The 27,606-nt window shown below is 26.9% G+C and overlaps 1 protein-coding gene and 1 long non-coding RNA gene across 5 annotated transcripts in view; one reads left to right on the top strand and one right to left on the bottom strand.

Moving 5' to 3' along the window:
- The window catches only part of LOC123259773, a 52,962-nt gene that overhangs the window by 12,318 nt on the left and 13,038 nt on the right, over window positions 1-27,606 (bottom strand). For all 4 annotated transcript variants that reach the window (XM_044720458.1, XM_044720461.1, XM_044720459.1 and 1 more), the window contains 11 exons: window positions 15,487-15,651; window positions 15,170-15,355; window positions 11,979-12,155; window positions 11,626-11,791; window positions 11,423-11,540; window positions 11,227-11,344; window positions 10,853-10,910; window positions 9,434-9,929; window positions 9,243-9,324; window positions 5,076-5,185; window positions 1,303-1,412 (listed from right to left, as the gene is read on the bottom strand). In XM_044720458.1, the coding sequence (XP_044576393.1) occupies window positions 1,303-1,412; window positions 5,076-5,185; window positions 9,243-9,324; window positions 9,434-9,929; window positions 10,853-10,910; window positions 11,227-11,344; window positions 11,423-11,540; window positions 11,626-11,791; window positions 11,979-12,155; window positions 15,170-15,355; window positions 15,487-15,651 (1,786 nt within the window). The remainder of the gene's footprint in view (window positions 1-1,302; window positions 1,413-5,075; window positions 5,186-9,242; window positions 9,325-9,433; window positions 9,930-10,852; window positions 10,911-11,226; window positions 11,345-11,422; window positions 11,541-11,625; window positions 11,792-11,978; window positions 12,156-15,169; window positions 15,356-15,486; window positions 15,652-27,606) is intronic.
- LOC123259780 lies at window positions 1,695-22,126 on the top strand. The gene is made up of 4 exons (XR_006508319.1): window positions 1,695-1,958; window positions 12,663-12,673; window positions 21,160-21,164; window positions 22,116-22,126. It is a non-coding gene; the product is annotated as an uncharacterized LOC123259780 (long non-coding RNA).

Here is a 27,606-nt window from a genome sequence, read left to right as displayed (position 1 = left end):
CTCCCTCACTTTCTCAACCCCATTTCTACTCTGCACCCCCTCGCGTTCTCAGTCCCTCGCTCGCTACTCGCATAACTCGGTTTATTGCGTTTCCACAACCGAGGGCTGTCTCGACCCGGGAATTCGATAACAATATCCACCAGAACGCTTAACTTTTTAGAAATCTTCACTTACTTTATCTTTCCGATCTCGACGTACACCTACGTCATGTCAACGTGTATTCTTTATTTACAGATAAATATAAAGATACAAACTCGGTATTTTCCCTTTTACTTTTTATTTTTTAGCTTTTCAATCGTTAAATATTTAAAGTTACGGATTAAATTTGAATTTAAATTTAAATCCGAGTTCGTCGACACGGTCGTTAGACTTGACCAGCGAATTATCGATTCACACGAACACGTAAACCCGCGATCGTCTCTCGGCTATTTACATGTGCATACAGCAATATTGTTCAGCTAACACAGGAATCAGGGGTTAAGAACCTCGCGTTCCCATTCTATTATACACTATTTACCGATCGTTATTGCGAGGACTCATTTATTTATTTATTTAGTTGTAATTATTGTTATTAGTCATTTCTTTGAATATTGAAGTGTATTTTCTAAAAAAAATCACGGTAATAAGCATGCTAATAACAAAACGTCATAAAAAACAAGACTAATTTTAAGATAAAATTCAAAAAAAAAAAATTTTCCAATAAATTTTATTTTAAATATAATCTTGAATTTTATTTTTTTTTTTAACTTCCCGATAAGAAAATTGAAATTTTAAAAAAATACGAAAGTTATTTATGTCCAAATTTTTTTAATTTTTTTTATTGTAAATTTTGTTTCATTTTTTTTTTAATTTAATTTTATTTTTATTCTAAATTTTGTCTTAATTTTTTTTTTATTTTTTTCTTTTAATTTTGTTCTATTTTCCGTTTTATTTTTTACCTTTATTAATATTTAAAAAAAAAAAATTTTTTACATCGTAAAATTATAACAATAATATTTTTAAAAAATAAAATCTAAAATTTATAATTTTTTACAAAATTACAAACAAAATAAAATCATTTAAAAATATTTTTCCCCGTAAATAATTCCGGTAATTAAATTTAAACCCAGATAAATATCAGCAGCTTTAATAATTAAATAAATATTTAATTAATAAAAGTAATATTCCTGATGTTATTAAAATGAAAAGGTCAAATTTAATTATTAACTTAATTAAAAAAAAATATATTTTCAATAATAACAGTCATCCCTCTCTCGATATAATCACGCCCGTACTAATAATTAAAATAAAAAAAAAAATTACCCGAATAATGAGAAGAAAGGTCATTCAGATTATTTATCCGTTGCGTATCAGTTTGCGTTGAGTTACAAATATTTTTTTGATTAAACTCCTCGTCGGCATTAGCTTTGTCTCTGAAACAAAAAAAAAAAGTAAAACAGCAATTTTAATAACAACTATTATTATTATTATTATTATAAAGATCGTTAAATTTAATTGGCATTAAAAAAAAGCTTAAAAACATACAATTCATTGCATTGATTAGGCGTTAGCGAAATAACAGGCGTAGGAACAAGAACCGGAAGCTCGGTGTTAATTGATAATAAATCAGCGTTAGTTTCAATATCAATAGGCTGCCTACGCCGAAATACGCATGGACAGCAATGGAAAAGTGATTTTTTAATAATTTCCACATCGTTACATGTTTTTATAACAGGCGAATGTTTGGTATCCTCGTCCTTGGATACACTCGGCCAAACACAATATTTGAATATCATCATTCCAATTTTAACTTTATCCCCCAACGCGTAATACGATTTTATTATTTTTATTTTTTGTTTATTTATATTTATTTCCACACTTCAATGCCTATCGATCGGTACGTATTGTCACCCGTCATCGCCACTAAATTTATTACGGTCATTGTCATTCTTCATGAAAAATATCAACGGTTTAATTTTGTTTTCATTTATAAAACAATAATTGCAATTTTATTTTTTTTTCCTTTAAAAATATTTTTAAAATTATTCAAGGAGTCGGTAAATATTTTTTAAAAAAATATATTGACGTAAAACAGGGAATATCCTTTACAAGTAATATTATTATTGGAAAAATATGTATGTGCATTTAGAGTAAAAAAGAATTATTTAGTTAGATATATACCGGACAGTAAAACACGCACGACTGGCCGGTGGTAAGCGTCGCGACGCTGACCACCGGCGAGGGTTCACCCCACGTCTCTCCTTCACCTTTCTACTTGCTCGAACACTCTCCCTCTTTTTCTTTGCTCTTTGTTACACCTGTGCGCACTCAAGTGCGGGTAAAGTACAGAAAAACTCTCACACACCCACGCTTAAGCTCACTATGTCCAGTTTAACCAACCACCTCTTCAAGTAACTTCTTATTCACCCTCTGGTTTATATATTCTTTGCCGCTTTTCTATGCCAGTTTTTATTGAAGATTATCGAAAATAAAATTTATTTTGTTAATAATTTACTTTCTACGTTTCTGTTTACTGGAATAAATTAATCTTTAACTCTTTGATCAAATATTTAGTTTTTAAATTGTTTTCAATTAAATATTTAATTTAATAAATGTCATTCATCGGCTCCGGGAGTAAATATTTAATATTTTATTTGATCTGATGAATTAATACTGAAAGTGAAAATCTATTGATTAATTTAATTATTACGGGAAAAATTGAAGAAAAATTTAGACGTCAAAATTTTGTAATTGAGCTTTTATAAATTTTATTTATTAATATACTTTTCAGTGAATTGATAAAAAAATATGGGTCATAAAAAATTTATATTTTCATCGTGTAAGTTTTGTGTTTATAGGGGATAAAATTAACGAATGACTTGATGGAGAAAAATATTTAATGTTACTCTAAAAATTTTTAACGGCTATGAAAATTGGATTTTTATTTTAAATCATTAAATTGAATGATTTTATCTGCGATTATTTTTTTAGTATTTTAACAGTTTTTAATTTTTTATGAGAAATTTAAATTAAAATTTAACGAAAGGTGAAAGCCAGACAAATTTATTATTTAAGAATTGTAAAATTAAATATTTATTTTGATATAAAATCAAGATTTATATTTTACAGTTAAAATAGATTATAAATAAATTGAATTTAAAAAATGTATTTTTATAAAAATAAATTCACTAAAACTAATTTTTAATAAATAAATAACAATTTTATCAATTCTATTTTATTAATTTTATTAAATTGATAAAAAATAATTTATTAAAATTTTTTTTTGTAAAAATTATCTATTGTAAAATTCTAAACATTATCAACAATTTTTCGACAATTTTTTTTAACTTCCCGCTAAGAAAATTGAAAATTTTCAAAAATCGGGAAGTTATGGGTTTTACCCCGTTTTTCGAAAATCGAGTTTTCATCGAATGTCGACGTTTCGAGGTCCTAGGAAGCTTTCCTGACTATTTTCACGATGATGTCCGTACGTCTGTATGTATGTGTGTGTATGTGTGTATGTAAGCCTCTCGTAACTTCTGAACGGCTTGACCGATTTGATCGCAGTTGGTGTCATTCGAAAGGGCTTCGCCAAACTTAGATTTTCTGTAAGTTGGAACCGATTCGGACCTGTAGATTTCGAGAAATTGCAAAAAAAGTTGTTTTTTTTTTTTTTTCATTTTTTTTAAATATCTCCGAATTGGCGGAACCGATCAACTTTAAAAACTAATCAGCTCTTAACCTTGAAATCATAAGTGCAATTTTAAGCGCCTAGGTATGGAATTAGCGGGAACCGTTTTTCTAATTTTTTTTTTTTTTTCAATTTGATCAATATATTTCAATTTTTATTCCAAATAAACGCGACCACAAAAAAAATTTTTTTTACAAAAATGAATTCACTAAAATTAATTTTCTGTAAATAAATAACAATTTTATCAACTTAATTTTATTAAATTGATAAAAAATAATTTATTAAATTTTTTTTTGGTAAAAATTATCCATTGTAAAATTTTAAAAATTATCAACAATTTTTTTTTCTTTCAATTCAATCAATATATTTTAATTTTTACTCTAAAAATAAATTTTTTTTTAGACCCTGAAAAATACAATATTAATTTTTTTTACAGAATAAATTAAAATTTTCAACCCAAAATCTAATTTATACTCTCAGAAAAATTAAAATAATAAATTAAAGGCCCCAAGAAATAAATACTTAATAATTATAAATAGAATAAATAAAAGTAAAGCAAATATTTAAAGTCAATTGAATATTTAAGTCGATCGATATTCCCGGCGGACTGAATATAAATAAAAAAAAAAAAAAGGTAAACAAAAAAAAAACGGTAGTTCCTGAACGGCGATATCGAGTAGAAAAAACGAACACATAGATAGGAAGTAAGCCCGTGAGCCTGGTAACCGGGTAGGCCTTACAGCAGAGTAAATTATTCAGCGAAGAGGAACGTACGATAAGAGGTGCCGATTCAACCTAATGGGTCCCGCATGTCTACATGTCTGTGTCCATTTCAGGGCGCACCGCTGTACCCAAGTATCTTTAATATAAAGGTAATGTATATTCGATAAATGGTTACTGAACACCTTACTCAACAATGTTGGGTGCATTAAAAATATATAAATTACAAATATAGAGTTAAAAAGCTCTAGAGCAAACGAGCTAGTGATAAAAGTCCTTGGCGGCATAATCGAGCTATAGCAAAGACAAGATTGCGAGTATAAATTTTTAAATAATTACATTTATAAGTTACGGAATTTAACCTCTAGTTCGGATTATTGGCGGCATTAATTGGGCCAAGGTACTGAAATATTTGTCGACCCTCTAATAGCAGTCACTGTACTCTCCCTTGATTTTAGGGGCTAGTTCATATATTTTTATCTATCGGATTCATATCAAACACGCGATTGTACAATAACCATTATTACGGAGTAAACTGAGCTTCAATATAGCAAGAGTTTATTTTTATTATTTTTTATAGCTGTGATTGTAATAAAAGCTAAATGGTCTGAATAAATTTTATTATTAATGGTAATATTTAAATTATTATAGAAATTTTTTTTTTTTTTTTTTTCAAGCTTCTTACATTTTTATTACCATCGGCGAGCTGGAAATTCTCGAATAAGAATCAATTGTTTGGACTCCCGTGAATGGGCTTTGGTATGACGCTGGCACTGATTTACATCTCGATTCGATCTGGATAAAATAAATTTTTTATTAGTCATTTTTATTTTTGAGTTATACCCTCGGATAACCATTCAATTTACTAAGTCATTTTTTTATTACTCGATAGTTCAATCATTTTATTGTTATATCTGCTGATAGATATTTTAAAAGGAATTTTATTGCAGTTTTTAGATATAAATTTATCGGTTCAATATTCCTATTTTTTTTCAATACACTTAAAATTTTTTAATTCAATGAAAATAATTTTTAATTATTCAAAAAATCTTTTTACAGGTTGAAGAATTTTTTTTTTAAAGGAATTTTTTTTTAAATTTGAAATAATAGCAAGCTGAATGTTTTATAAGCTAGAGAATAACTCGTAAAATTTTTTATGATCCAAGGGCTAAAATTCTGTGTGAGGTAAGATATAAAAAAGATAAAAGTGAGTATATATAGAATGATTGGAAATATGCGTTGCAGATACTATGAAAATTGAGGGTTAAAACATGGTAAATAAGTTCAGAGATTTAAAGATGCCTACTTTGCTAAATCTCAAGTACTTTTCAAAATGTTTTGTGACTAAATATCGCGTAAAGTTACTTTAAATTTTACATAAAATTATAGTTTTTAGGGGGAAAATTATTGATGGAATAAATTAGTAAATTAGTTTGTGATTTTTCCACGGCGCAGCGCTACTTTCTGGTCAACAAGAAGGAAAAATTATAAGCGTAAGAAGTAAATTTTATTTCACATTTTTAACTAGCAACCTTGCAGTTACTATGTGACTGCCGTGACTTGTGAATTCTAAATAAATAAAATTTTGCTTCATTAAATAATGACTTTTGTTAAATTGCACTGTACTTTCTTAAATATTAATGTTTTTTAAGATATAAGCTCATTCCGATGTTACACTCATTAAGAGCTTTTATTTGAGTACCAACATGCATTTTCATATATTTTTCATATATACATATATATAATATATATAAATATATGAGAAAATTGATGTGGGTACTCAAATGAAAGGTCTCAATGAATGTAACATCGAGATGAGCTTATATCTTAAAAAATGTCAATAGATCACAAGATACAAGGTCATTTTCTAATTATGTACCTAGAGATAGATCATTTTCGAATTCAGTCTAAATACTTATCATAATAAATTGACTATCTATTGTAAACTATAAATAAATAAAATTTTGCTTTATTAAATAATGACTTTTGTTAAATTGCAATGTACTTTCTTAACTATTGACGTTTTTTAAGATATAAGCTCATCCCGATGTTACACTCATCAAGAGCTTTCATTTGAGTACCTACATGCATTTTGATATATATATAAATATATAAATATAAAATATATGAAAAATTGATGTAGGTACTCAAATGAAAGGTCTCGATGAGTGTAATGTCGGGTTGAGCTTATATCTTTAAAAATGTCATTAGTTGACAAGATATAAGGTCATTTCTTAATCATTGATATTTTTAAAGATATAAGCTCATCCCGGTGATACACTCATCAAGAGCTTTCATTTGAGTACCCACATGCATTTTTATATATTTTTCATATATACATATATATAATATATATAAATATATGAAAAATTGATGTGGGTATTCAAATGAAAGGTCTAGATGAATGTAACATCGGGGTGAGCTTATATCTTAAAAAATGTCAATCGATCACAAGATACAAGGTCGTTTCTTAATTATGTTAAATTGTACTGTACTTTCTTAACTATTGACGTTTTTAAAAATATAAACTCATCCCGATGTTACACTCACCAAGAGCTTCCATTTGAGTACCCACATGCATTTTGATATATTTTTCATACATACATATATATAACATATATAAATATATGAAAAATTGATGTGGATACTTAAATGAAAGGTCTCGATGAATGTAACATCGGGGTGAGCTTATATCTTAAAAAATGTCAATAGATCACAAGATACAGGGTCATTTCTCAATTATGTATCTAGAGAGAGCAATTTCGAGTGCAGCCTAAATACTTATCATAATAAATTGACTATCGGTGAGAATTATATGAAACCTTGAAAAGGCACAAATTCAAGTCAAGACTTTTGTAATGACACCAAATTTCACTGAAAAAAAAACCGATTTTATAATATGACTATCCTGGACACAATTTTTCTTATTCTCTTAATAATATAAATTATAAAATTGTAAAATACATTTATTTTTATTATTGTAAGGATAAAAAAAGAAGATTTTTTCTGTAAAAAACTAAATAAGTCACTTTCAGAATTTTTCATTCCTAACTAATGAATTGATAAGAATCTTGCGGTAAAAGAAGCTAACAAAAATTCCACGAATTGCTGTAAAAGTGATGGATAAATATTACAAAAAAAAAACTGGAATTTCCGATAAAATTTACATTCTTAAGACGATCAGCGGTAGATTTTACAAGAAGAAATCAAAAAAATTTTTTTGCGGTAATTTATTAAATTTTTTATTTATAAAATCGATTCAATAATTTACGGGTAAAGTTTTATCAATAGAAGCTTTTATAAAAATAATTGTTAATTAGCTTAAAGCCTTTTTCAGCATACCTATCCAGCTGTGGTCTTGATTATTTAACATTTAATAATTTACTAAAACTCAAACTTTTTCTTGAGAAGAAAAAAATATTAAAAAAATTACTCTTCTGAGCAAACTAAAAACTTTAAAAATCCAGCGATTCTTTTTTATCTAAAGTTTAAAATTACTCTTTCGATAGCAAAAATTACTAAGTCATAAGTAATATCGTATTCAAATTTTCTCTGGTAAATTTAAAAAATAAAAAGCGCAAATAATTTACTTAATATTGGTTGTGAAGTTAGTAATTAATGAAAATATAAAGAAGAATAATGAAATGAAAGTTGTATTGTTGAAAGTAACTATTATTGAATTTATAGCGCTGTCTTTCACGTAGAAAGATCAAACTCGTAACTAATTAAAAACTTGGATTGAATCGTACAGAAACCGATAAAATTCCAGTTGAATCTTATGAGATTAAACCAGAGTTGTTTCTCAGTGACTTTGACACGCTGAAAATCTGATACCGAGTCAAGATTTTAAGATATCAGTTACTGTTATTATCAAAGTTACTGGATGACTTTACTGCGTCTAAATAAACTTCAGCCTTTTTAAACTAAAAATCTCGTTCATTTGAAGAAAAACTTTTATTGAAATTTTTACTCACAAAAATAGCCGGGATTTTATTTTTTAAAAAATGAATAATTTTTACAGTTTTTTAATAGCGGTGAAAAATTTTATGAAAAATTATTTAATTAAATATTTATTTCATAAAATATTCAGATTAATTTTTTTTATGAACTATTAAAAAAATTTCTTGTGAATGAATTATTGAAATTAAAAAAAAAAATTTTTATTAAATAATTGAATTAATGTTTCTATTGATAATTTTTTAAATAATCCTAAATTTTTATAAAAAATTTTAATTAATTTTTTTGTATCTCTTTTTAAAATTTTTCTTAAAAATTCTTGAATAAAATATTTATTTTAAAATGCATTTTAATAAATTTACTATGAAGACTTTTTTATAAACTATTAAAAGAATTTTTTGTGAATAAATTATTAAAATAAAAAATATTTCTTCTAAATAAATGATGAATTTAATATTTATATTGAAAATTGTTTTAAATAATTCTAAATTTTTATAAAAAATTTTAATCAATTTTTTTGTATCTCTTTTAAATTTTTCTTTAAAATTCTTGAATAAAATATTTATTTTAAAAAGCATTTTAATAAATTTTCTATAAAGATTATTTTTATCAACTATTAAAAATAATTTTTTGTGAATAAATAAATAAAATAAAAAATAATTTTTTAAACAATTATAAATTTTTATAAAAAATTCCGAGATAAAATATTTAATTGAAAAAGCATTTTAATAAATTTTCTATAAAGATTTTTTTTCTAAACTAATAAAAATAATTTTTTGTGAATGAATAATTAAAATAAAAAACAATTTTTCTTAAAAAAATAATTAATTAAATATTTCTAAAAAATTAGAATTAATTTTCATTAAAAAATCTAATAAATGTAAGAAATACTCACAGTAGAAGAAAAACCATATTTATCTGGGTGAAAACCCTTACTCTGAATTGCAGTATGACGTCGACGGTTACCGGGAATAGATCTGTGACAGTAAAAAAAGATAAATTCAATAAAACAATAAAATAAAAGCAGGCATTAAGATAATATTTAATAGCAGAATAAATGTTGGAGTAAAAGAGTAATAAAGTTACGTGGTATCGCGGCTCGGAGACACTTGAGGTGAAGCTCGGTTAGGTGAAATAAACTCCCCCCGGTCGTCAGAGCCTCCTCTTGACTCTCGTTTAATTCTATCACTCCGATATCTCCGGTTAATCTCGTCGTCACGCTGACCATAAGAACTTTGCGGGGCTGAAGATGAAGTTTCGTACTCATCCATTTTAACTGTACGACGTCTACGTGAGTAAGCTGTACTATGTCGCACAACTATATCACGATCACGAAATTGGGCGACGGGAATTCGTGACTCAAGTCTTATTATGTCTTGATACGGTCGCTCCGAATAAATTTCGTCCATTCGTCGATGGAAATTTTCTTCCGTCTTTCTTAGCTTCATTATTACGTCCTTTTCATCTTTTATAAGTGATATGTTTACCGCTTCAGTCCCGTAAGAATCCTCGATACTGTCCAGTGATGATATAAAAGGACTGGGTGAATCTTCTAGACCTTTTTTAATGTTGCCATTGATTCCTGAAATTTGTTTATTAATTATTATAGAAAATATAATTTTGAATTTCTTCAATAATTATTTATAGCTTGTTGGAAATAAAAATTTTATTCTCGTTAAGTTAAAAAATAAATAACTATTTTATGTTGTACTTTTATCTTAATTAATCGAACCCGGCTAAACTTTTAATGATATTTAAGGGATTAAATTAACCCTTAACCCTAGAAAGTATAAAAATTAAAGGGATTTTCCTATAAAGCAAATAACTTTATTAACTCAACAAAGATTTTACAATTTAAATTTTATTTACTAGTAATCTCGTTAATGTACGATAAATTAATAAATTTTATTTTAAATTGGTTGAAATTTAAATTACTTGATACTGTTAATATTTAGTTTGAGATTTTTGATTTTAAATTAATATTTTAAGCGTCAAAATATTTTTTCAAAAATTTATCTATAAAATAATTTTAGAATAATTTTTTTAATAAAAATTTTTTTTATCATTTTCTTACTAAAAATTTTTAAATAATATTTCTAATAAAAATTGTTAAATAATTTTTTTAATAAAATTTTCGTAATAAAAATTTCAATAATAATTTTTAATAAAAATTGTTAAATAATTTTTTCAATAAAATTTTCGTAATAAAAATTTTAATAATATTTTTTAATAAAAATTTTAATAATAATTTTTAATAAAAATTTTAATAATAAAAATTTTTTTAATCATTTTCTTACTAAAAATTTTTAAATAACATTTTTAATAAAAATTGTTAAATAATTTTTTCAATAAAATTTTCGTAATAAAAATTTTAATAATAATTTTTGATAAAATTTTTTTTAATATAACGTTAAAAATCTTAAAAAAAATATGAGGGTCAACTTGATTAAAAATTAATATCTTTTAAGCAATTAAAAAAAAATTTTTTTTTAATTAAAAACTCACCATCACTTTTAAATGAATTTTTATCCGTATGATTTCCATTTATCACTTTATTTTCATCCTAAAAAATAAATAAATTTAATAATCAAATCCCAAAAATAAATCTAAAAAAATAACCTCATAAAAATCGTAAAACCACGAGTAATTATTTATCATAATTCAAACATTATTCAAAATAATTAAATCAACCAACAAATATGATCAATCCGTAGAAAAATAAATAAACAAATACTAAAACATTATTAATAGATAATTTAATAATTTTCTGAGTTGTTTAACTGAGTGGCATGAAGTCCTAACCGAGTCGCAGCAAAAAGTATAAACAAAAAAAAAAAACAAAACTAATAATTAAGTAAAGAAAAGTTTCAATTGCTTACTTTGCTCGCGGCCGATACTAATTGCCATGCCACAGGTTTCCCACTTTTTGGATGTAATCCAATACCACGAGCGACTAAGTTTCCGTCATGACTTGGATAATTTTCTTCCGTATCATTTCTTAATAAAATAAATTTATTTATTATATTTATTTAGCAATTAATCGGGATGAAGATAATAATTAAATAAATGAGTTACTTTTCCGAAATCTTTTCGAAATTAGCTCGAGGGTACATATTAATAATTTGTCCGCGGACCCTTCCAGTTCCAGGAGAAACTGAGCCGCTTCCAGCGACGATCCAGTCGACATCTGGACCTGGAGTTAGAGAAAAGAGTTAAAATAGAGGTGTAATTTACGGATTAAGTAAAATAAAATAAAGAAGAATATAAAAGAATAAAACCATTGGCAATTTGGACAGTCGGAGAAATTTGTAGACCGTAGACAACAAGACCGTCTGGAGTAACCGTCGGAAGTGATTTTCTCGCAAGTCTGGCACGAATAGCAGCAACCATATCAGAGCTTTCTTTCAGTTGTTTAGCTGCTCTCTGGCCGGCTTGAAGAACCTCCTTGGAAAAATTTTATTTTTACAATAAAAAAGATTGTATAAAAGAACTGGCGAGGGAGTTGGGAGCTCGACCAAGTCTACTCGAGTCTAAGTCCAGTTGAATTCGAGTCCAAGATCGGAGAGCCCGGAAAGACGTAGGTACAAGTATATATATATATAACACGGACAATAAAGTCTTTTGACGTTACCTCAGGCTCGTAAATTTGTGCAAGCACTGCGAGAGTATCTAAAGCCGCTTGCCGAACTCGTCTTCTTCTATCTCCGACCATCAAAGCCACTTTGTTAGCAACGTTCTCGACTTTGAACTCAGTACTTGGAAACTGATCCAACGAGAAGATGAGTAACTGAAGAGCATTTTCTCTTGTCTGAAAATATTACTCAATTAAATATAAATATTATTATACTGCTTTATTATTTATTATAAACAAATGTCAGAATTGGAGGAATTTTTTTTTACATTAATATTTACTAGCAACCTTGCAGTCACTATTATGTGACTGCCGTGATTTGTGAACTATAAATAAATAAAATTTTGCTTTATTAAATAATGACTTTTGTTAAATTGAACTGTACTTTTTTAAATATTGACGTTTTTAAAGATATAAGCTCATCCCGATGTTACACTCATCAAGAGCTTTCATTTGAGTACCCACATGCATTTTTCATATATTTTATATATTTCATATATATGATATTTATAAAATATATGAAAAGTGCATGTGGGTACTCAAATGAAAGATCTCGATGAGTGTAACATCAGAATGGACTTATATTTATGAAAATGTTAAGAATTAAAGAATGACTGTTGCATTTTGTTAACTAATGATGTTTTTAACGTTATAAGCTCATTCCGATGTTACACTCATCAAAAGCTTTCATTTAAGTACCCACATGCATTTTGATATATTTTTCATATATTCATACATATAAATATATAAATATATAAAATATATGAAAAATTGATGTGGGTAGTCAAATGAAAGGTCTTGATGAATGTAATGTCGGGGTGAGCTTATATCTTTAAAAATGTCAATAGATCACAAGATACACGGTCGTTTCTCAATTATGTTAAATTGCACTGTACTTTCTTAACTATTGACGTTTTTAAAGATATAAGCTCACTTCGATGTTACACTCATCAAAAGTTTTCATTTGAGTACCCACATGCATTTTGATATACTTTTCATATATACATATTAGGATGTGCCAAAATGTAACTCCAGTGGAGAACCTTTTAAAATTGGAATTTTGAGTTCCGCTTTTAACAGGGGCTGCGTTTGGGCATTTCCTGAGATATTTTGGAGTGAGACGATGTATTTGATTTTCATAGAATTTTTTAACAGATGCTTAGTTTGGGCATTTCCGGTGAAAATTCAAAATTTGGCCGGAAGTGATCTATTGACATTTTTAAAGATATAAGCTCACCCCGACATTACATTCATCGAGACCTTTCATTTGACTACCCACATCAATTTTTCATATATTTTATATATTTATATATTTATAAATATGAATATATGAAAAATATATCAAAATGCATGTGGGTACTTAAATGAAAGCTTTTGATGAGTGTAACATCGGAATGAGCTTATAACGTTAAAAACATCATTAGTTAACAAAATGCAACAGTCATTCTTTAATTCTTAACATTTTCATAAATATAAGTCCATTCTGATGTTACACTCATCGAGATCTTTCATTTGAGTACCCACATGCACTTTTCATATATTTTATAAATATCATATATATGATATTTATAAAATATATGAAAAGTGCATGTGGGTACTCAAATGAAAGCTCTTGATGAGTGTAACATCGGGGTGAGCTTATATCTTTAGAAATGTCAATAGTTCACAAGATACAAGGTCATTTCTTAATTATATATCTAGAGATAGAGCATTTTCAAATGCAGCCTAAATACTTATCATCATAAATTTACTATTGGTGACAATGATATGAAACCTTGAAAAGGCACAACTCCAGGTCAAGGCCTTTCTAATGATACCAAATTTAACCATAAAAATCTATTTCATCATATAAATACACTGGCACAAAATTTTTCTTATTTTCTTAATAATATAGATTAATTTTTAATAATTAATTTTTATTTGAAGGTTAATAAGTAATTTCTTTATAAATTGTTTTAATTATTTTTCAATAAATTATTCATTTAAATGGTATTAAAAGGTTAATAAATAATTTCTTGATAAATTATTTAATTATTTTTTAATAAATTTATTTATTAACATTTTGGTAATTATTGTACGTATTTTCAATTTATTTTGAAAAAATAAAGAAGAAATATTATTTTTATTTGTATTCAATTATACCCGAAGCTTTGATCATTTCCAGACTATGGAAATTACGCTTCTTTATAAAATTATTTTTAAACTATTAAAATATGTACTCTTAACTTTTAGTAAAGTTTACAGAAAAAAAATTTTAATCACGAAGTTACAATCTTAAGAAGTTAAATTCAACTGGAGCGATCTAAAGTTATGATTAAATAAATTATTTTGTTTTAAATGATTATAATAATCGATATATTATTCATAGAGTAATTATCTATAAGAAGAAATAAAACTACTTATATATTTTAATCAAAAGAATTATTAAAAAATTTTTCTTATAAAAAAAAGAAGTAGAAGTAATTTTGTTCTCAATTAATTTTTATGGCTAATTTTATATGAAATAATTATTACGTGCCCTCGAAAGAGAAAAATAATATAATTTTAATTTTTTTTTTTAATTGGTTAATTTTAACCCAGTTTATAAAATTGAACTCATTAGAAATAACTAAGAAATAAGTAAAATTTTATTACTCTATAAATTTAATATTTCTAAGTAATTAAAAATTTATAAAATTAAATTTTAATTAAAAAAAAATTTTATTGAAATTTTATTTTAAAAATTATTAAACAAATAATTATTTTTATCTTCCTATTAAAAATATTTACCTTAAATATCTTTATCTAATTTTTTTTTGTAACATATAAATATAGATTTAAAGTTGCACAATATATAATTATAAAATTTTATGTATATTCTCTGATTGCCAATTGGCGTAGGCTTTGGCATAATTAAATAATAAACTAAACTAACATGTAATTATTATATAAAGTAGGTGCATAGAGGTACTTTACTAACTAAAAATAATTTTTATGAATATTAATATCATAAAAATTCAAAGCCAAAAGCTTTTTTAACCAGCCATAAAAATAAATAACTATTACTTAAGCCCGGAAAAAAGAAGAAATGCAATCCTTTAATTTTCGAAACTTGCTTAGCTAAATAATTTATATAAACGCAAGTAGAAACTGGAGAGCATTAGCGTTGCATTATTAACTGAAGAGGAAAAGAAAGTAGAGCGTAAACTCACCTTAGCATTCCTCGCGTCAATACAGTGGGGCTGGAGTAATTGTTCCAGGAAGAGTGCTGGACTAAGCTTTCTCATGGCAATTCTCGCAATTTGAGCAGCATTAGGGCCCCCTTGGCGCGTTAAACCCCAAGCTACTTGCGGCAACCATCGTTTAAGAGCTTCTTCACTTACGCCGAAAACCACGACCTTAAATACATTCCCATTTAATAATAAATCACCATGATTACTCAAGTCTGCTCTAGTTTAGTCTAGTTAACTCTCTCATCATGTCCTCGGCTGGAACCCAATAAAAATAATTCAAAAAAGTGTTTACTCACTCTGGCAACAGCCATTCCAGCAGCAGCCACTCGACAACTCCTCTCGCACCCCAGGACCGCGTGCAATAGTGACCCTAGTCTCGGCTCAATCGCAATCAATGCCGAGGGGCTCCTCAAAGCTGAAGCGACTCTCTCAAACCCGCGAACTCGGGCTCTCCAGTCCTCCTGGAGCAGTTGAATAAATTTTTTATTTTTTTACCTCCAATTGCTTCAATTTTACTCAGTACTTAGTACCTTGGTACTCAGCTTAGTGCTTCTCGGGGTTTAATTTACATTTATAAAACTATAAATTAGTTAGAGTTTTAAATTAACCCGAGGATTTTTCTCAGACAATAAAAAAATCTACCCGGTAATATATCTTCGGTAAAATAGTATTTCTTTGTTATAATTCATTCATTTTCGATTAGTATTTTTTATTCTATAAATTATATAATTATTTAGAGTTTTAATTATCAAATTGCTTCTTAAGAATATTTTTTCATAAATTCCCGAATTTTTTACTTAAAAAACTTCATTTTTAAGTATAGATAGTCTCTATCGCCTTTTTTTTGGAACTTTTTAAAAATTAGCGATGAATTAAGCCAATCATATTAAAATTTAATACAATATTTAGTTAAAAACTAAAATTTTACATGATGATATTGATGAATAAATTTACAAAAAATTCTTTTCTAGTTCTCTAAACAAAACTATTAAAAATTTTGCGTTTTTTGTACGATGTATGTAAATTTTATCCCTCGAAACTATAGTTAAAAAAAAAAAAACGCGGCTTTTATAATTAAAAAAACTCCAATTTCAAGTACAGTAACAGTAGTTATACAACTACCGCCATTTTTTAAAAATACAACCGATAAATCGACTGTTATAAAAATTTTATTAAATCTTTACTAAAAAAAAAACTCAAATTTTACTAATTTTACCTAATAACATTAATTAAAAAACTAAAAAAAATTTTTTTCTAATTTTCCAATTGAGGAGTTGAGTTTCAGAAGGATATCTTTTTATTTTTGATTAACCGAGACAAAAAACTAGTTATCTTCAATTATAAATATTCCTTGTATGTGTGTCGGGCACGAAAAATCTCGACATGCAGGGGGGTGAGGACGAAGAAGGTAGTGACAAAAAAAAAATTAGGAAAACGGTTGACCCTGAAGGCCATCCCTGTAACTTCCCGCTACTTTCGTAAGTAAGTGCTCAAAATTGCACTTATTACGTTTTTGAGCTCTTCGAGCTCAAAAAAATAATTTTCGTGTATTTTTGAGCTCTCCGAGCTCAAAAGTCTGATGAATGTTTAATAAAACACTATTTTTTGAATTTTCAAACCGCAATTTTGAATGAATGGACCGATTTTCACGTGGTTAGCAGCATTCGACGCAGTTTTTCAAATTCTATGATATATTTTTAAAAACAAATTGATCAGACCAAAAATTTTGGTGTAATTCGAAAAAAACACTTTTTTTCGATTTCTTTCGTCAACGATCTCACGAACGAATCAACCGATTTTGACCGGCTTGGTGGCGATCGATGTGGTTTTTCGATATTAAGAGCTGATTAGTTTTTGGAATTGATCGGTCAAGCCGTTTGAAAGTTATTAAAAAAAAACCACATTTGAAAAAATTTTTTTTCGCAGTTTTTTTAAGATTTCTCAAAATCTATCGGTCCAAATCAGTCTAACTTGTATTCAAAATCTAAGTTTAGTCAAACCCTTTCGAATGGCGCCAACCGCGATCAAATCGGTCAAGCCGTTCAAAAGTTATGAGAGGTTTACATACATGCATACACACACACACACACACACACACACACACACACACACACACACACACACCATCGCGGGAATAGTCAGAGAAGCTTCCTAGGACCTCAAAACGTCGAGATCTGATGAAAACTCGATTTTCGAAAAACGGGGTGAAAACAATAACTTCCCGATTTTTGAAAATTTTCAATTTTCTTAGCGGTAAGTTAATAATAATAATGGAAAAGGTGAAATTATAATTCGGAAAAAAATAAAAAGTGTGAAAAAACAAGGGAAGTCATAATAATTCTCCACCCTCCCTTGTAAAACACTCTCCAGTGATACAAGTAAAACCTCCATTGTTATTATAAATATTCTTATTGAACTTTTTTAATTTAGCTATGAAGTGCTATCGATTATGAAACTACAATTTGATTTTCATTCAGAAATCTTTATAATTCTAGAAGTAATTAATATTTAAAAGTTCAAAAAACTGCTCTTTTAAAATATGAGAAGATACCCTTTTGAAAATTACTTCCTTAATTACAGTTTTTTAGGACACTGCGCTTTATACATCATAAATGCATTATAAAAATAACAAAATCGATTTTAAGACATTCAAGAGTAATCAAAGCTTAGCCTTCGCTCTTAAATCTTAAAGCAATATTATTTTTTAAAAATAAAAAAGCAATCGCATGTGTAACCTCACGATTCAAAAATGAACGCACTAATTACTGTAAATTGAACTAGTTTCTAAATAATTAAACCCAATTATTATCACGAGCATTTAGGCAGCGATAATTAACAATTTTCAATAAGATAATGAATATAAATTAAATTATATTAAATGCGTTAATTTTGAACGGAAATGAAAACACGGAGAGTTAAAAAAAATATCCACGTTTTGGCAGAGGTCTAGCATTGTATATTTGAATTTTCTCAGGGGAGTACAATCTCTGATCTGATAAGACTCTCTATGACTAACCTCTGACTCTCTGGCTCGGTTGGGCTGAATTATTGCGATAATGTAACTACTATGAATTTGCATATTGCACTAGGTATATAAGGAATAACAGTTCTTAGTAACACGCAACACGTGCCTCATTATTAATATAATTACTATTATTGTTATTATAATTATTTCATTTAAAAAAATTAAATTTAAATTGCTAATATTTTATGTTCATATAATTCATTTTTGAGATTTGCATTTAAAAAAAAATTTTTTTTTTTTTATAAAAGCTTGAAGAAAATTTTGAGTTAGTTTTTTTAATCGTTAATATTGATCTTATACTTTATACGCCTACCCGATTTTATCTTCACGCGACAAAAAACAGAAATGGGGTCAGTTGCAGGTGAAGAAAGAAAAAATAAATTTGCATAGGGCGTACTCTATGTCTCGACATCTACATTTACGTTTACATTTATAAATGTATTAAATTTCTTTTTTATTTTTTTGCGATTTAAAGATCCATGATTTAATATAAAAATTGACAAAAGGCCATTCGGCAGCCGAAATGAAAGTAAATTTCATAATGAATAAAAAAACAACCACTAGGATCGTATACAAAAAAAATACAATTACGTACTCCAGGTAAATCGTTCAAATGCCTGAATAAATAGTGTACATCTGAAGTAATCAATAGACACTACAATTTCATTATGACTAAAATAATTTCCAAATTATTAATGGAACAATTATCTATACATATATAATGAAAGTGGGTTTCGTAGACCGTCAATCACGCAAAAACTACTGAACGTATTGACATGGGACTAGGACCATTCGATGCGGAATGAATTGTAGATGGTTATAGGCTACTTATTTTTCGAATTCCATCAATCCTTCACCATTTTATTTCTATTTATCTTTAATAAACGTTTTTCCCGCCGATAAAAACAAAAGACGAGCATTTTTCTTCAATTTATTTGTCTTTTTTATCGGCATAAAAGGAATAGTATATTACACACCTAGGGAAGTAAAGTAAGAAATGTCTCAGATCACATGTAATTGTTGGCCGAGGCGAAGCCGAGGTCAACAAACATGTGATCTGAGGCTTTCTTATTTACTGCCCGTGGTGTGTATACTATTTTTCTCCTCGACGGAGGCGGAAAGCGGCATTTTCGTTTAGCGCAGCGGGAGGAAAATTGACGCTTTCCGCCCGGAGATGAGAAAATAATTTTTCTGCCCTCCAGGCGGAAAGTGGCAACTTTCTGGCCGCTGCGCTAAACAAAGTTGCCACATTCCGGCTACGTCGAGCAGAAAAATAGTATACACACCTTGGCCAGTAAATAAGAAAGCCTCAGATCACATGTTTGTCAACCTCGGCTTCGCCTCGGCCAACAATTACATGTGATCTGAGACTTTTCTTATTTTACTGGCCTAGGTATGTAATATACTATTATTACGTTACTTTTTTGAGAATTTAGTTCTATATATACCTACGCGTGGGCGAATGCGTGGGTCGAAAATATACATATATAACGAAGTAGGGTTCCTTTGATAAAAGTTGACGTCAAAACTACTGAAGCTATCGGGATGGGACTGCTACCTTTCGACGCAGAATTTTTCATATATGGTTATAGGCTACTTATTTTTGGATTTTATCAACCCTTTCTCATTTTTTTTACGATTAATTTTTATATACATTTTTTCCCGCTAATAAAAACAAAAGACTCATTTTTCATTCATTTGTTTTTAATACGATTTTCTTTTGTTTTTATTACATAACCTTAATATTTGATTGATTTCACGTCATTTAAAAAAAAAGTTAAAGAAAGAAGCTAATTATGTCTGGTGAACTAAGTGTTGAAAATTTATATTTATATGCTGATCGTATGTTTGGTTATGGTAAAATTGGTTTCAAGAATTAAAATAGTTAGATATCTATGAAATCTACTGAAAATGTTGTTGTTTATCAACTAGGACTTTTTGAAACATAAAATTTAGACCCTGTCTATTGAGTTTCAATAACATTTGCTAAAAATTTCCTTGCAACAAACGTCTCTTTACCAGCGGGAAAAAAGTCATTGTAAGGTTTCCAAAACTTAACATTATATGTAATAATTCGGTCAACGAACTTAGAATTTTACATACATGTTATTTTTGCTGATTACATAACTTATAAATTATTCTTATTACGGGATCGAGGGAATGTTACTGATTAAAATGAATGCATTTTCCAAACACTGGGTATGTAAAAAACATGTTAAGTTTATTTTCTATGAAAAATTGATGTCGCTGAGAAAATTTTAAATGACAAAAAAATTCTTCGCACTTGAAGCTAGACAGACTTCAACTTTACTTATGAGACTTGCAATGACATTAACTGAAACTTTCAATACTCATTTGGAATCTGTGCAAGTCAAAACAATACGATAATTAAATTTCAAGTCTAGATCTAAAAATGCAATTCTATAAAGCGCCCAGCGAAGCGGGCGGGTAACAGCTAGTCTACTATAAAACGAATGGAAAAGTAAAATATCATTAGATAGATAGAGAGAGTAGGTAATTTTTGGCCTAGACCGATGGATAAATATGCAAATTAGAACTCATTTATCAAGCATTTAGATGCAATCCAAAAAAATGTTACAAGTTATCGCATTCAATAATTATTTTGCATACAAACAATAAAAGTACCGATTTTTTAATATTTTAAAGAATTCAAATTGCTGATCTATATACTACACGGAAAAAAGAAAACAGGAATAATTACAGTATAAAATGTAAAATCGGTCCCGTCGTAATCAAAACTAGAAAAATTACAGTTCGAAATAACATTTTTCTAAATACAATTTTTAAATTTAATTTTCAGAGCTTTCAATGTAAATATTACATTCTACAATGTAATTCTTATAAAATCTGTAATAACTAGAATTCAAATTTGCGCGCGCAAGCGCGCGCCTCATATTTATGGTCATGATATATTTATGTGTAGTTTATGTATATTATATTCACTTTCAACCAATCAGAATGAGAATAAATATTTTCAACCAATCACATCACGAATAAATTGGTTTCACATACATTTCATCTCAATTTTATTATAGGATTACAATTTGAATTTAGGCGCGCAAGCGCGCGCCTGACTGTAGCATTTGCATATATTTTCATGCTTATGATATATTCAACCAATCACGTTACGAATAGTTTGATGCCACATACATTTCATCTCAATTTTATTATAGGATTATAGGATTACAATCTGAAACTGTAATTTTTTCAGTTTTCATCCGTGTATTTAATTAAGAAAAAAAAGTAAGTGTGCAAATTGAAGTTTATTTCATGAGCTTTTAGATGCAATTCACAGAAATATAATAGGATATTACGTTTAGTTTTTATTGCGCGAAAAAAAAAAGTAAAAGTGATGATTTTTGAGATTTTTGAAAACTTTCAAATTGTTGCCATTCCTAAATTATTTAATTTAGGAAAAAAAATGAGCAAGCGCATTGAAGCTTGTTTATCAAGGTTTCAGATGCAATTTAGAGGAATGTGATAGGGTATTGCGTTCAATTGTTATCGCGCGGAAAAACAGTAGAAGTGAAAATTTTTACGATTTTTGAAAATTTTTGAATTGCTGTCATTTCTAAACTAATCGAACAATTATTTACTTAATTCAAATAAAATTTTTTTCTGTGTACAGAATTGCAGCAGTTAGCGAAGAGACAAGGCCGGTTATATCTATATATATATGTATAAATATATGAGGATCAATGCAATAGTTAGATTTCTATACTAATCTACTAAAAAAACTGCTTTTTTAACTTAATAAACGCCATTTTCAAGTATAGTTACAAAATTGACTTTTCAAGGACTTTTTAATGAATATTTTTTAGACTTTTTTTTATTTTTAGCAATTATAAATTTGTCAAAACAATTAAGAAAAATGATAAGTTATAAAATGAAATAACTTTTAAAAAGTATTATTTGAATAATTATTCTTTGCATATAGAATATATTAAGATGAAACGTTTTGTTGATTAGTATGCGGAGATCATTGCTCTTTCAAGGTGAACTTCTCATTGTCAGTCGTTTGCAGGGAGTTGTTCAGCCGAGAATTTAGTTTTCATTTCTTAAAATAATATTGTACTTTTATTAATTAAATTCGTTTAATTAAAACGTTTGTTTATGCTTTAAGTTATTCAAATAATTATTATTATTCAAATTATGATTAAAAAATTCCGTTATATTTGTCCTATTATTTTTATGTTAGTTTTCGTTTTAATATTAACTTTGATTAAAAATTTACCGGTTACTGAGTACCCAAAAAGAAGTGAAAGATATTCAGCTGTCAAAAAAATTAGTGATCAAAAAATGGTAATTGTTTTATTAAATATTATTAATTAAAATTTTAAATAATAAAATTTTTATAATTTTCAGATGATTCTTGAAGAAGAAAATAGAAAAAGAATTTTTAAAGTGATTAATGTTTGCAAAATTTATAATTTAGGAAATTATAAAAATGATGATTATCAAATTAATAAAATATTTAAATACCCGCCTACTTTACAGTACTCGGTATTTTTTATTGATCAGTAAGTAATTAATTATTTTTTAAAAATTTATTATAATTTTAGATGAAATTTAAAAATTTTTTTACTCAATAAAAAAAATTATTAATATAAAAAATAAAATAACTTTTTGGATATTTAAGGTGTTAAAAAATTTTAAACGAAAAGTTTTATGGTAGAAATTTTATAGCACAGTAAACAAAAGAAGCAATAAAACAAAGTTCAGAATTTCTTTCTAAAGATAAATTACACGTAATTTCTTTTTTATTTATCTACTTTCGTTTTGTTGCTGAACATTTAAATAATATAAAAAAATTAAACTATATAAAATTTATAAGCATGTAAATGATACCGAAAGACGCTAAAAGTCGATGAAGAAATAAAAACAAATAAATTTATTGTCTAACGAATTTATTTAACAGTGCCCAGTTAATAAATTTAATTAAAATGTTTTAAAAGTTACTTTCGCTCTAAATAATTTGATGTAGGTCATTCCACTCGTTTGTACTTTTAAGTATTTTTTTAACTTATTTTAAAAAAAGTCGAGCCCAAAAAAATGTATGAATTACCAATCGGAAAAATAACAAAAATAAATTTTCGCTGAAATGAAAATATAGAGATGAAAAATTTCAAATTTACGGTTTATTATTTTAATATTAGCTACACCGAGAAGTTTTTATAAATAAAATGTTCACAGGGAATTTTATAAGCTACCACTTTACACGACCCTCTTCTATAATTTAATTTTTTTCCTTTTTTTTCAATATAGAATAAGAATAATATAATTCCGTTAGAAGTTTTAGTGAATGCAGCCAAATACCATGACTTTTTTTTCATCTCAAATATATATCAGAGTAACTTTTATTTATACAGATTTATAATGAAGTTTGTAAAGCTTGTTTTTAATTAAAAATCAGAGAATTTTAATAATTTACAAAATTAATTTGATTCAAGAGAAAAAAACATTCTTGACCTAAAAAATTTTTTTTCTCTTAAATAAATCTATATTATTAAGAGAATAAGTAAAATTTTGTGGCCAGTGTATTTATATGATAAAATTGGTTTTTACAGTTAAATTTGGTATTGTTGGAAAAGTCTTAACCTGAAGTTGTGCCTTTTCGCGGTTTTATGTCATTTTTATCAATAGTCAATTTATGATGATAAGTATTTAGGCTGCATTCGAAAATGCTCTATCTCTAGATACATAACACCGGCACACAAAAAAAAAAAAGTTGTCAGTACTTTTGACGGGACCCATATATCTATGTATTTCGACCCACTGAATCCGAATTTGAGGTCAATTTGACCCGTACACCGTCAAATTTTCGAGAAAACTTTGAAAAACCGAAAAAAATGACGAAAATCGACAATTTAGGCAATTTAAAATGATTTAAAAAATTTTTTTGACCTAAACTAAGCATGATTTTAATGTATTTCGACCCGCTTAATACTTATCTGAAGTTTATTTAGACCATAAGCCATTAAAAGTTTAAGTAAATTCCAAAAAACCCTGAAAAATTGCAAAAAAAAGCAAAAAATTCCAGATATTGTGTTAAAAAAAATTTTATAAAATTAGATCAATCATGATTCTCATGTATTTCGATCCGCCGAATATAAATCTCGAATTTATATGGCTCAGACATCTCTCAAAATCTAAATAAATGGCAAAAAACCACTGAAAATCAAAATCAAATCAAACATGTTATCCGATCTGTGGAATAGAAATTATAAATTTTTTGACCTAAATCCTCAAAAAATTTTAATTCTTTAAAAAAATTATAATTAAGAAATGACCTTGTATCTTGTGAACTATTGACACTTTTAAAGATATAAGCCCATCCTAATGTTACACTCATCGAGACCTTTCATTTGAGTACCCACATCAATTTTTTCATATATTTATATATATATATATATATTATATATGAATATATGAAAAATATATGAAAATGCATGTGGGTACTCAAATGAAAGCTCTTGATGATTGTAATATCGGGATGAGCTTATATCTTTAAAAATGTAAATAATTAAGAAATGACATTGTATCTTGTAAACTAATGACATTTTTAAAGATATTAGCTCGCCCTGGCATTACACTCATCGAGACCTTTCATTTGAGTACCCAAATTAATTTTTTCATATATTTATATATATTACATATATGTATATATGAAAAATATATCAAAATGCATGTGGGTACTCAAATGAAAGCTCTTGATGAGTGTAACATCGGGATGAGTTTGTATCTTTAAAAATGCCAATAGTTAAGAAATGACATTGTATTCTGTTAACTATTGACATTTTTAAAGATATAAGCTCATTCCGATGTTACACTCATCGAGACCTTTCATTTGAGTACCCACATCAATTTTTTCATATATTTATATATATTATATATGAATATATGAAAAATATATGAAAATGCATGTGGGTACTCAAATGAAAGCTCTTGATGATTGTAATATCGGGATGAGCTTATATCTTTAAAAATGTCAATAATTAAGAAATGACATTGTATCTTGTAAACTAATGACATTTTTAAAGATATTAGCTCGCCCTGGCATTACACTCATCGAGACCTTTCATTTGAGTACCCAAATTAATTTTTTCATATATTTATATATATTACATATATGTATATATGAAAAATATATCAAAATGCATGTGGGTACTCAAATGAAAGCTCTTGATGAGTGTAATATCGGGATGAGTTTGTATCTTTAAAAATGCCAATAGTTAAGAAATGACATTGTATTCTGTTAACTATTGACATTTTTAAAGATATAAGCTCATTCTGATGTTACACTCATCGAGACCTTTCATTCGAGTACCCACATCAATTTTTCATATATTTATATATATTATATAAATGTACATATGAAAAATACATCAAAATGCATGTGAGTACTCAAATGAAAGCTCTTGATGAGTGTAACATCGGGATGAGCTTATATCTTTAAAAACATCAATAGTTAAAAAAGTACAGTGTAATTTAATAGAAGTCATTATTGAACAAAGTAAAATTTTATTTATTTATAGTTCACAAGTCACGGCAGTTACATAGTAAATGCAAGAATGCTAGTTTTACTTATTTCAATAATTTTTTTTTTATTAAAGATCTTGATTAAAAATAATTTTCTTGATGAATTTTTCTCTTGAGTCTATTGAATTTTTTATCCAATGCAATATAGTACGTAACAACCATTGATATAATTGATGAGAGTAATACAAATTCCCCATTGGCGATTACTGATAGGCTATAATGCGCAACGGCGTTTCGGTTCACTTGCACTATTAGGGAAGTAATCTGAGGCATAGTACCTCAAGTGAACCTCACTAATCACTAATCCATTGATTCCATTGATTTTACTAAGCACGAAGCGTACTATTGTACCCAGTATTTGGGATTTGTACCGATTATTAATTTATAAATAGAGTCAATTAGTTAACAGTTGGCAATTGTTGAAACAACAATGCTACTGTTATATAAAAAACACTTTAAGTAACTTTGAAGGATAAGAATTTCAAAACTCTTATGTGACGCCAGCGAGAAAAAGTTTACCCAGACTTTTTTTCAGCAAAACATACTTGCGATATAAAAATCATCTTGTAGTATTGAAAAAAAAAAATTTTTATTTTCAAATATTTCTTTATGCAGATTCGCAAATATTTAAGTTTTTTCTATGCAAAACTAAAGTGGAGACAAATAATAAAATGGAAAATAAATCTATCTGTGTAATGTCCGTGCATTAATTTCTTTGGAATAATTTTAGTCGAAGTGGAAACGATTGATTGATCAGTTTTAGTTTGTTCGGGCGATTTTATATTTTTGTTTAAATTATTCAAGAGTATAAAAATTATTAAAATATTTCTTTACTATGTAAGTTTTATGTTATCTTCAAAATAAAAATTTCTTCTGTAATTATAAAAAAATTAAATTGATTTAAAATATCAAAAAAATAAAATTTTTAATTATTTTAAAATAAAGGACCGAAAATTTATTTTTTAAAAAAATTTTCATACTTTTCAAACTACAAAATAAATAAAAAAAAAATTATTTTTAAAGCTGACAAATATTTATATAATTTTTATTTTTATATTTTCCGAGTGAAGAATTAATTTGAGAAAATTAAAATTTTTTTTAGAAATAAAATTAATTTTTAAGACTTTTATTTTATTTTTAAAATTATTACAAATTATATTAAAATATCCTCAAAATTTTTACCTAAGAATTGAATAAAAAAATTTTGAACCTACCCAGAAAATAATTTACAAGACTTTTATCGTCTAAAATCAAGCAGAAAAATTTTGAAAAAAATATTCTAGAAGATATTCTTAGTTGAAAATTTTATTTCTTGAATCGAGTTAATTTTTTTTTATCGAAGTAAAAATGTATAAAAAATGACGTGATAATTATCCTCTAACAAACTTTATTAAAAAGAATCTTAAATTATAAAACAATTTTTCTATATATTTATTTACACACAGTGTAAAGTTATTGTATAAACTTTGATAATAAATAATTCAGCATAAAACGACCGTCAGATTGTTCTTTAATTATCCGAGTGGTAAAAAACTTTTAAAATAGTTCTCGAGGCATTGTTAGAAAACCTTTCAATCCCGAACTATTAAAAAGCGAAATCAATAATGGGCTTTTAAAAATTTTAATTAAATATCGACATTTTTTGTTATCTAGAGTAAATAAAATATCGTACTGTCCGATATACAAAGCCGGGAGTACGACGTGGCTCCACAATATGTGTCTGCTAATGAATATATCTGAATCAGTATTGACTAATGGAAAAGAACAAATGTCTTCAATTGCCCGCAAAGTAATGCCAGATCTAGATTTTCCAGAGGCTGAAAAAGTTATT

This window comes from Cotesia glomerata, linkage group LG2 (genome assembly GCF_020080835.1).
Source record: "Cotesia glomerata isolate CgM1 linkage group LG2, MPM_Cglom_v2.3, whole genome shotgun sequence".
NCBI lineage: Eukaryota > Metazoa > Arthropoda > Insecta > Hymenoptera > Braconidae > Cotesia > Cotesia glomerata.
The sequence above is the reverse complement of the archived record's forward strand: the minus strand, read 5'-3'. Positions and strand labels throughout refer to the sequence as shown.